Source organism: Ambystoma mexicanum, chromosome 9 (genome assembly GCF_040938575.1).
Source record: "Ambystoma mexicanum isolate Mex_15411 chromosome 9, UKY_AmexF1_1, whole genome shotgun sequence".
Lineage (NCBI taxonomy): Eukaryota > Metazoa > Chordata > Amphibia > Caudata > Ambystomatidae > Ambystoma > Ambystoma mexicanum.
In genome coordinates, this window is record NC_090931.1 from 151,068,964 (window position 1) to 151,080,152 (window position 11,189).

General features: G+C 44.5%; 1 protein-coding gene across 4 annotated transcripts in view; it reads right to left on the minus strand.

The window, feature by feature from the left end:
* TLCD5 (TLC domain containing 5) overlaps positions 1–7,977 on the minus strand; it is a 62,739-nt gene extending 54,762 nt beyond the window's left edge. The window contains exon 1 of one of the 4 annotated variants that reach the window (XM_069614329.1): positions 7,896–7,977. Coding sequence is in view for 1 of the 4 variants with exons in the window: in XM_069614331.1 (XP_069470432.1) it covers positions 7,896–7,947 (52 nt within the window). In the remaining 3 variants the exon portion in view is untranslated. Of the gene's footprint in view, positions 1–7,038; positions 7,237–7,895 lie in introns of those variants that run through there. The other 3 variants (XM_069614331.1, XM_069614330.1, XM_069614328.1) reach the window with 3 other exon arrangements.
* Between the last annotated feature and the right edge of the window lie 3,212 nt (positions 7,978–11,189).

Below are 11,189 nucleotides of genomic sequence, written 5' to 3' on the forward strand. Positions count from 1 at the left end.
GCTTTCAGGATTTTGGGGACAAGACAGCGAATACCATTCATTCGCAGTTGAGCATGATACGAGCGGTACTGTCACAATCTTTGCAAGAGGTGAAGGGGGACATAATGAAACTAGAGGGGCTGTAGACAGTACACGTCTGCAATCATTAGCCTGCGCAGGTATTATTATCAGGGCAGTTTCTAGTCCATTTGTGCCCAGGGCGAAACACTAGAAAGCGCCCCCACCCCTGCCCGCGAGCCACTCCCAAACTACGCTGTAAAGTAACTCCTACCCAAGGTCAATAAATCACTGCTAAATAAATGAAATCAGTTTTATTACATCATGATGCAAGAACTTTGCATTAATTTCTCCGACAAAGCAGAGTACACAAACAGTATATACTACTTTTATAGTTTTGTGTACATTTTTAGTCTATGTTAAGGGCACTCTCCTTGACTTTGCTGCTGAGAAAGCATTTATTGCTGCTGCATAATCAATTTTTTTCAACAAGTTCACTCTCAATTGAAAGTATTGCAAGGGCTGATGGCCTTTCTCCGGCCATTGTGGAGCGCAAGTATCTCTTTATCAGTTTCAATTTACTAAAGCTCCTCTTACAACTTGCCACTGTAATTGGAATTGTTAGTAAGAGCCTCATGTCAACCCACACATTTGGAAACAACCAATGGGTTTTTGTACGATGAATGTGCTGCAAAACTTGAAGGGGCATAATAGAAGTCTTCTGACGCGATGGCTGGATAGGTCTCAGTTCCTTGGCCAACTGGGAACCATCTATATCAGATTCTGGTGCACCATCCCCACCCTTTGTTAACAATTGCTCCAGGTGCTTGCACAGTTGTAGATCAGTTCTTCTTTCCCAAGCAAGAGCATTATGATGTACATGAAACCCCAGCTTGTATTGTGCGCAGCAGAAAACTTGAGAAAAAAATCAAATGTGCCTTTCAAGCGAGGTAGTTATGGCATCAATCATGGTATAAAATATGATTACATTAAAAAGTTATTCTTCATTCTCAGGGGTCTTGTCCTGAGTCTCATACGCAAACATTTTCTTTTTTTTCCTATGCCGTTTTGTTGCCTTAAAAGTAGGGTGCATTAAAAGTAAGGCTCTCCCTTTTGCTGTTGGTACAGCAGACTCAAAACCAACACTCCTATAACTTTTGACAAAGGCAATGCAGTTCTTAAGCAGGTCATTGTAGGCCGGCAAATCAATTTGTTTGGACTGCATAGATTTGCTTTCCATATGCACCTGAAATAGAAGGCCATACCTCACAACTTAAGTACAAATAAAACTGAAATCTTCCAAGTGTAAAGCAAGGGCCTTAGCCCCTGAGGACAATGTTGGGTCATTGGGACTCATTACGAGTCCGGCGGTAGCCGTGCCGGTAAAACCGGCAGGCTGCCACCGGTCCATGGGGATTTACCAGCTCTGGACTTGCCGAAATTACCGGGGCATTACAGTCCTGGTGGTCTGGTAATTCCGGAGCCGGCATTCTGTTACTCCCCATTGCTGTGGAGTCCGATAGGACTCCACAGGAATGGGGGCCGTGGAAACACTGGCACCATGTGGTAATGGTGCCGGTGTTTCCACGTCCGTCTGCGGCCGCTGGCATTACGCCCGCCAGCTCAGACCTGGCGGGTGTAACACCACACAGCCACAGAAGTCATAGTTAGCCGGTCCGGAAAACGGTGCCGGTACAGTTTGGTTGAAGCTGCAAACAAATTATAGAATCTCTAAGTACACCAAAAATAGAAACAGATTTCACAGAGGATTTGGAAGCATCGCCAACCACCAAATGTATCACTATGGCAGCCACACGGGTTAATAAATGCAGAGGGGTATTGCTCGAGAACTTGCGCTTGGACTCCTTTGTTTACCCCAATCATGTTTGCACCATTATCATTCCCCTGACCACGGCAGTTGTCCATCTCTAGACCACATTCTGACATTTCAGAATACAGAAGGTTTGCAAGTTCTTCACCAGATGTGTCGCCTACGGGGCGATACCCTATAAAATATTCTTTCACAGAAATGCCTTTGCCTGTAATATCCACAATTCCTACAGAGTAAACAGTTGCTTGGTGTGGCTGATATCCGGGTACAATCCAAAATAAAAGAAATATTTTGCAGCTTTCACCCTTTGTAAAATTGCATTCTTTACATGAGACCCCATTAAACTACTTAGTTCATTCTGAATGACATTTCCGCAATAGTGACTATCTCCTGAGGTCACTCGATGCAAATGATCCATCATGATCGGAACAAATTTCCCTAGTAGTTCAACAAGGCCTAAGAAATATCCATTGTTTGGACCAAGTACATTTTTGAAGAGCAACGAAATGCCAAATTATTTTTGGCCAGAAAGACAATGGACATAATTCTTTCAAGCACAGCCCGCCAACTCTTGGTCTCTGCCTGCATTTGATCTTGCATGAGAGAATCAATACCAACATGTCCTGTGAGGCATCTTTCAGCATCCACCCACTTGCCACTGGATTTTGCATGTTCAGGAGACCCTTTGTGCATTTTCAAATAGTTACCAATATGCTTCCAGTTATTAAAGCAATCACTACCAAGTTTTGATTTTGGCATAGGGTCAAAAAGCCCACAGCAGAAACAGTAGACTATCGGTCAAAATAGAATATTGCAGCCATGGCCTGGAGACTGTTTCTTTGTTAGGTAATACCATGAGCCCATATGAAGAAGAAAAGTGCCTATTTTTGTCATACTTTGGGTGCGAATAACTAGGAGGTGGCATAGCATGTGGCACTCATATTACAATTTGATCACGCACATGTCCAGGCATTGATTTAGGCCATAAAGAAACGTCTTCAAATCAACATGTTTTATTGCCTTGTTCATCATTGCCCTCTAGTGCTTGGGTTTTTGAGGCCTCATCTCTTGAAACTTGTGGCATAACCACAGGCAGTACAGTTTCCTCAGGAATGCCTGCTGCCTTGCCTTGGGGAGGGTGCTTACTTCTTTTGAAGAATGAATACAGTACTTCTAAGCAAAGTAGCGGTAAGGAGGCTCCATTCTAAAAGGTGGAGAGTTGAAAGTGGGCCAAATTTGGAGAGGCTATATCATGGCCATACCTATTTGAACAAAACTTTTCTAATATTTGGACAAATACGATGTATGCCAATTCCTATCACTGGCGGACAGGTTCCAGTTCACCATCTTGCAAGTGTCAATCCCTCTCTCAACCAAATACGTTGTTACCGAACTACAACAAAACAAGGCTCTGAATTGGCAGATGCAGTAAAAGGGTATTCTGGAAAGTCCACTCATTACCATGAACTGCACTTTACGTTTTATGAGAGGCCATAGCTTTTGTTTCACAGAAAGGGCTGCTTGAATTAGGACCATATGGCACATTGTTTACAGGGTTTCAATTACATCTCACCAATGACCTCGAACAGGTCAAATCAGGTCCGATTGTTCAGCAGTTTTTGGAGTGCTGCAGTTTTTGGAGTGCTGTTTGTCATTTGAAAGTCACTTTTAAAGTGATTGTGCTTTCAGATAGTTCCATTTGTGCGGAAGGAAAGGGCAGAAGGTCTCCATCACAGCCTCGGACTCATTTCACATAGCAATACAGTGGAAACATCCTACTTATCTACAGTACAGATGCCAGCCTCCAGGTCAAATAGGCAGGCAGCATCTGACCAGAAACTCAATCGATCTAATACAATATTTCTCAACTGAATGGTCTTTGTTTTAACCATTAAGGAAGCAAAACTGAAATGTAACAATACAGAGGAGAGGAACCAGAACACCACAGGAGCACTGGCGAGCTTCGTTAAGAGGCCAGAGTGAAACAAGGGGCACTAAGGTAAATAAAAAGCAGGGTGTGGCCTGAGGGTAAGAGCATCCCTCGCTTCACCTACGACCAACTCCCCACATAGGCTGCAGGTCACTACATCCTGATTACTGGCACATCTATGAGCGTTCACTTTTCAGTACCCGGAGGGTGCTCTGTGCCAAAGGAAAGTACTAGTTGGCAAACAACTCTTCTGACGAAGCAGCAAACAGAGGCATTCAGCTGATGTGAGCACGCAGGGCTGGACTCCACTTCACAGAGTCCTCCTGCAGCCCTGTAGTTTACCAATTTGCACATTCCAGTGTGCATTTCACAGCAAGTGTGATACAGCAGTCTCTACCCAGTCTGGTCACAGTGCTCTCTCCCAGTTACATTTCAACTCCTCCTCCGAGTCACATCTACCCCTAAACTCAGCTTTCTTCCATCTCATTCTTGCCCTATAACCGCCCATTGCCTCTATTTCTCACGTGCAATCTCTGCCCCCATTTTGCTTCCCGTATAGGGCCTACCTCGTTTTCTGTCCCCATTTAATCTCTTTCACTCTGCCTGCATGGCTGTCCTTATTTGAGCCTTACACCCGCTGGGCATAATCTCTTACAGTGAAAGACACCTTACATTTGGTCACTTATTAAATGGCAGAAACGCTTTTTTATTAAATGGCAGAAACGCTTTTAAATAGAAGTGGAACCCATTCACTATATCATCCGTCCATAGCAGATGGCCTTCAGCGGCCTGTGTAGAACTTTTCAAAGCAATTCAACCCACAGCACAGGATCTCAAGTAGTCCAATTTCTGGACTAATCAATCCTTCCTCTGATAACATATATTTTACGATTGATAGCCCTTTAAATATAAGCAATGATAATTGGAGAATTGGCTTATAAGAGAACAATGTCTTCCACGACAGGGACAGTCATTTAGACAACTGAGTAAAGCAACCAGTAAATATTTTAAAACTGTGAGTAACCCGCAATATGTTTCTCGAACAGGTTGTTCAACTACCCACGAAAGCACACCGTGGAAAGCGGAGGGAGAAAACAGCCTTTGCCCATATTCATCAATTAGATAACAACCCATGACCTACTGAGAAAACATAGTGAAAAAATGGGTAAGCGGACACAATCTGGTATACTGTAAACAATGTACCATACTGTTAACAACCAAATTACTTACTCACAGGGTCACAGTGCACAGGAGTGTAAAGGATTTGAAGAATTGTTGGGGGTAGTGGGGGGTGGGAAACAGGAATAATCTCCAAACAAGTGAGGACAGGTAGGAATACCTGTAAATTATACACAGTTATTATAGATGCCCAGACTAGTTACACACAGAGACAAAAAGTGATGGTTTTCCCTTTCTATGTATTCTCTTTTGGGGAACTTGGAAAATAAAGGACGTCCACATAAGGAAACATGAGACGCTCTCCCCTGACCAGGATAATGGAGAACAAGAAATGAAGAAAAAGATTGTCTTTTTTTATATAAAAGAATCAGTCGTAACTTGATAATTAAAATCATAGTTAGAGTCCTGAGGAAAGCGGAGAAGGATACCGATTCCGCTGAAACCGGTTGACAAACAATAGGTTCAGGGTGATGACCTGAGCCCCGAGACATGCTTAAGAAATAGCAAGCTTGGTGAAATAGTATTTTTTTTAAAAGTGAAAAATTGATATACACAAATCTAGCAATACACAAACTGAATTGTGTATTACATTTTTTTGGGGGAGCGATAAGTCATACGGAATGGAAGCAATATAAATAAAAAGAAAAGACTTCCAAAAGTGTGAACCTACTTTTAGATGATAGAAAGGTATTGCGAGAGGGTAGGGCGAGTCTCTTTTCTATCCCTTAATCTAGACAGGCCTTACACCAGCGCTTACCAGGGATAGAACATCTATTTTAGGGATAGTGAGATTCCTTTTAGGGACATTTAGACAGATATAGGTGACTGTAGATTTACAAGTGGTAACTTAATAAATAGATTATGTCTGTGTTGTGTTAAACTATAAATTGGTTCAGACATAATGTGCTAGCCCTGTACCTGCACTAATAAACCTCATATCAGATTGCATTCTGGTACTTGTAGGCCTGTTTTTATATAACCTTTACAGGAATGCAAAATGAAACACAAAGATGGCAGCTCCCTGTAAAAGTGAATTAGAGAGTGCTTATTCTGCCTATTTTAAAGAAACAAGAGTGTGGGGAAAAAACATGTGACAAAAAGTGGGAATTGGTCTCACTGCATTACTAGTGGCCAAATATTCACACTTCAGAGTTATTTTGTATGCAGATTACTGTTGTGCAGCAGAAAACATTTACATCTGCATGCATTTGCATGCAAGGGGCTCACCCCATAGTGTCAGTTACACATGCATGTAAACCTCCAGAGATCTTTGCACTGACTGCATTTTCAAATTCTGGCCAGAACCTTTCTGTCCATCATCCTTGCCCTGCCGGTGAAAGGATTACCATTTTGCTGTTCTAAACAATGAAATAAAGATATACCATCAAAGCTCAAACTCGGATCTTGTCCACGGGACTGAGCAAAAGCAAACAAACTGTCTCATCAAATATATTCCCCTTGGTTTATGGGAAACTTTACCATAGGCCCACATGTACACAGCCAGGTTCACCCTCTTGAGAAATCCTGCACACCGGCAGCCAACTCAGTACGAGAAAGGACTCCCGCGAGGACGAAGGACAATTTGCATGGGGATAAAACTTCAATGGAACCATGAAAAGTAGTGTAATTAGTTCCATATGTTCTTGCCTGAATCCTAACTCTAAACAAATGAAGTTTCAAACCTGTCCAATTCAATTAAAACCAAAAAAGAAGAAAGGTTGCAGCTGAAAGTGTTCAGCACAGCAGCAACTTCCAATATAAGCTTTCAACTCTAACTGAGAAATGTTTCTGTCGTTTAGACTTTTTTTGGGACAGAACAGAGTGAAGCTACGTTCTGCCATTTACCCTTTCAGGGACGGGACATATTCTAAAGGGGAAGCAGGAACACAGCAAAGAAATTGCACTCAATCCAACCGAGGCAGGCGTCTACACATTGGAAAACAATCTGAGCTAGAAAAGTGTAAAACAAAATATTCCCATTTACCCGTTCTTGTCCAGAACGCATTCTGAACTATACAAACTACTATTTGAGCACCAGCCGAATGCTATGTTTAAAGAAACATTTTCTAAAATGTCAACAGACACATCGGGCTGTACCTACCTTCTTTCTGAGTAGCTCTGCACACAAGCGTGTCGGGGAGGCAATGCAGTCTTCTTTCTTTGTGTACGGGTAGAAAGAAATTGGAGTGTCGGGGCGGGAAGCCGCGAACGATCAAAGGCAGCTGTCTTGTTTCCTCCATGGTGTGTTGTTCCTGCTTAATTACAAAGGCGGGCGGCCACCAGGAAAGATGCCCTTTCATGCCCCCACCCCAAGTGGCGCGAAAGTTCAGAGAGTCTCTGACTTCCGTAACGTTAAGCAAGTACTATGTGACTACCAGTCAGCACCTGCCACTACTGTGCTGAGGCTACTCTCCCCACGGCAATCGTGCCCCAAACCTAGGGCAATTTTGCCCTCAAGGGACAGGGGCAAAGGCGCCTCCTTGGGCAATTGCAACACGGGCTGCCGCCTGCTTCGCCCGGGTCAAGAAACTAGCCTGATTAGTATATATGTAGTCACTAACACCAGAACAGGGTCTGTGTAGAAGCTGCATAGCAGTTACTGCATCTGCGAACATTATAGAGCCTGAACCGTACCATAAATGCGCTTCGCTTCAGGGCAGCTACTGTGTCTACAATACCAACAACAACAGGCTGCCCTGTGTAACTTCAAAACCAGATGTTTAGAAAGTCACATACTTACAATGTTTCATTTCAACATGTATCCTGCTTGTGTTATGAACCACTTGAAATTACTACAATAAGTGCAATGCAACGAATTACAGCTCCAGCGTGCATTTCCAGAGGTTGCAAAAGGGCTCCTCCAAACAATATAACAAAGGGGTGAGAACGCCTGAGTTAATGGCTGCTAAATGAAATGGATGTAAAATGCAATACAAGAGCTGGATGGCATGCACTCACCTGATGCTGCCTGGAATCTGACGGCTCGTGAAGGGTGCTGTCTAGTTCCCATTCGAGAAAGGGACCTTAGCGACGCTCCGCCCTTACGTCGTCACGTGCCTACATCACGTGCTCTTCAACGTTCACTTCGTCATCTTTTTTTAGCACGAGCGGGAAGGCAAGGCATCTAGGCGTCGCGCACGCGGGACGAGAGGCAAGGCAAGGCAAGGCAAGGCGTGGCGTTGCAGTTCTCAGCGGCAGAGATTACTCCTTTACAAAGCACATGTCCCTATAGTTGATTTTGTTTGGTGCATGAGTTTGGTTTATGGTAAGTCTTAAAGTGATCTCATGTTGAATGTTACTTTAATGCAGAGCGCGGGAAGGGGTTATTTCTGTGTATTTTGCGGGTTTGGACTGTGCATCAGGGGTGAGATTTACTTAAAGTACAGGCGGATTCAGTTGTTTTGTTTTTTTCGTTATTTTGGGGATATGTAATGCGCATCACAGGGGTGCGGCAATATTGGGGAGGGTGTATTTCTGAGTATTTTGGGGGTTTGTAATGTCCATCAGGGATGAGATTTACTTAAAGTACAGGAGGATTGTTCTTTTTGGGGTTTTCTCATGCAGACGGGTGATTTGCCCGGGGGAAGTTCCTCCTTTCCCAATGGGATTTCCACTGTACCAGTGAATAGTTAATTATCCACCCCACTGGAGAGGGTAGGGGGGGGGGTTGGAGGATTTGTTATGTGCAGCAGATGGGGATATGTGTTTTATGCAGACAGACACATTTGGGTACGAATTTCCAGCATAACAGTTCAGTTATTCTTTCTCCTGCATGGGGGTGATTTGGCATTCCCCGCGGAAGGGGTTGTTCATATGTCCCTTTGTAATGTGTGGCAGATAAGGTTAAAGAGAGGCCTTATGTTGCTTTCATTGTCAATCACACATTTAAAATCCCTATGAGACCCAATTGCATGGTGCGTTTGTTTAAAAATTGCTGATACTTTGTAAAATGCCTTTATGGCGTAATGAAGTCTTTCACGTATTTCTAAGTCGTCGGGGCGTTTTCACGTTGGACGTCTGTACGTGCTTAGGAAGAGAATCCCGGAGAAAGGACCACTCCATGCGATGTAAGGGCAGGTATTTATTTTTTATTGTGTATTTATAAGATGCTTATACATCTCAGAAGTGTTTCAAAGTAGCAGGTATATTTAGGTGCTGGTGGGTTTGTTTTTCTTATTTTGATTTTGGTTGTAGCAACAGCTGGTCTTTGTGTGTCTTCTTGGCTGGTATTATCCCTATCCAGGGATTGTGCCGTGCCGTGCACGCTGAGGGAATTTCAGTACAGATGTTTTTTCCAAATTCGGCTGCCAACAGCAAGTCCAGTTATACGCCATCTTTATTCACCCTTATCTGCGCAACACGGCTTTCACTGTTAAAATAGCAATGCGCTCAGCTAGTTGGAAATTAAGCCCCATGTCATCCCATTTTTACCACAGCCTCCTGCTTGCTTCTTTTTCTGCACTGCTGCACAGGCTCACGCGAGCGTGGATGCCTCTGGGGCTGCAGAGCCCTCCTGCGCTGGGGATGATATATGTGCCGCCACGGCAGCGGGGGACGAGTGCAGCGGCAGCCCGGGGCTCTGGATGAAGAGCATTGGGTGGGGCTGAAGTTCCCTTGACATGTTATGATTCTGTGACTTTACTGCCTTTACGAGGTGAGGGGTTCGGATTTGAACATTGCAGGGTATGTGCTTAACTTTACCAATGCTGCCACGCAGTGCTTTGAGCTGTACTGGCCAGAGTCTGTTTGTACCACAAGATGTCTTTCTCGATTTTTCACCCGCTCCCCCTCCCCCCAGGGCATTTCCTCCGCTGTCTGTATAGGACAGAGTTCCTTCATTTCCCTGCATTGTCTTACTGACTAGGTGCCTGCATGCATGTTCATTTATATTTTATTAGTATACAGTGAAAATGCAGACTCCTATGTATTCTTTCCAACAAGATAACAATGAGTATTTCGCCTTAAAAATAGCCATACTGTTGGTAGAGGTCTACAATCTGTGGGGCGTGTGATCCAGGATGGTGACCAAAGAGAAAATACTTTCAGTTTGCCTCACTGAACTGTGATTTGGCGAGCCACTGCCCCCACCCCCCCCAATGCCCAGTCAGTGCAACATGGCCACGAAACAGGAAATAAACACAGCCTGGACGTGCGATTTCCTGCATTTGGATGGCGCGTCCGTGCTGCGTTGTTGCTTCGTGCTGGTGCCGCCAGTGTCTTCTTGCCTGGTAAGGGATGCTGCTTCTCGGCTCAGCACACCACATTTGGAGGGGGTGCCGGGGAGCAAACGTTTCAGGCCTTTGCCAGTCCCTCTGCTTCCCTCTTCCCCCTTTGGACCCACAAAGGTGAACGCGTGGGGAGAGGAGGTGAGCAGGGGGGCGGATCACTGCAATGCTGGTGTCCCCACCTTGGGGGTCACGGGGGAGAGGAGGCCAGCGGGGACGGGAGAATGCATTGCCAGCAATCTGCTGTGGGGGAACCGGATGTCATGCAACACAGGCCCCCTGCCTTTGCTGCCCCTCTGCCTTGTCACCCCTCTGGTCCATGGGACGGCTCTGGCTAGATGTCTGGCTGGATCTCGGGACCCGGCCTGCCTCAGCCATGACCAGGCTTTACCAAGCCCCCCAGCTTCGCAGAGGGAACCTGGAGGCTCAGTGACCTAATCTATGTCGTGCTTCTTTCCCCAGCCGTCGCTCGTGCATTTCCCGGCTCTATTTGCTCATCCCGTTTGTTTTCTTCTGTCCTGAAAGGGACACCATGGAAATCAATGGGCCATGAACATCACTGTGGCAGGGAGTGGGGGGTCGAAAGCAGGCATTGTACATGATGGCAATTGTTGTTCAAATGTGCATTTTAAACGTTCTTAGGAAAAAAGTAATTTCTAAACTCAGAAACGCTGCTAGTTTTCTTTGAGATAATTATTTTTCTTGTTGGTCTGAGCACCACACCAATACTCTGTATTTTGTGTGCCCATTGCTTTGTGTTTTATCACAGATTATATTTATAAAGATGTTATGTTTATCAAACAAGTTAATCACAAATCAATGCTTCTGTTGTTCTGACGCCAGTTATTGGGAAATTAAACTGGGTTTGTGGGTACCAACTTTTTGTTTTCACTACAGAGGCAGGAATACCCCAACCCATTGCCCAAACACATCCCTTGGCCAAACGCATATTATAGCGCTTCCTTTTTTATGAGTAATTGCAAAAAGTCATTGATTAACAAGTTTTGCACATATTTCTTGTTTTTAT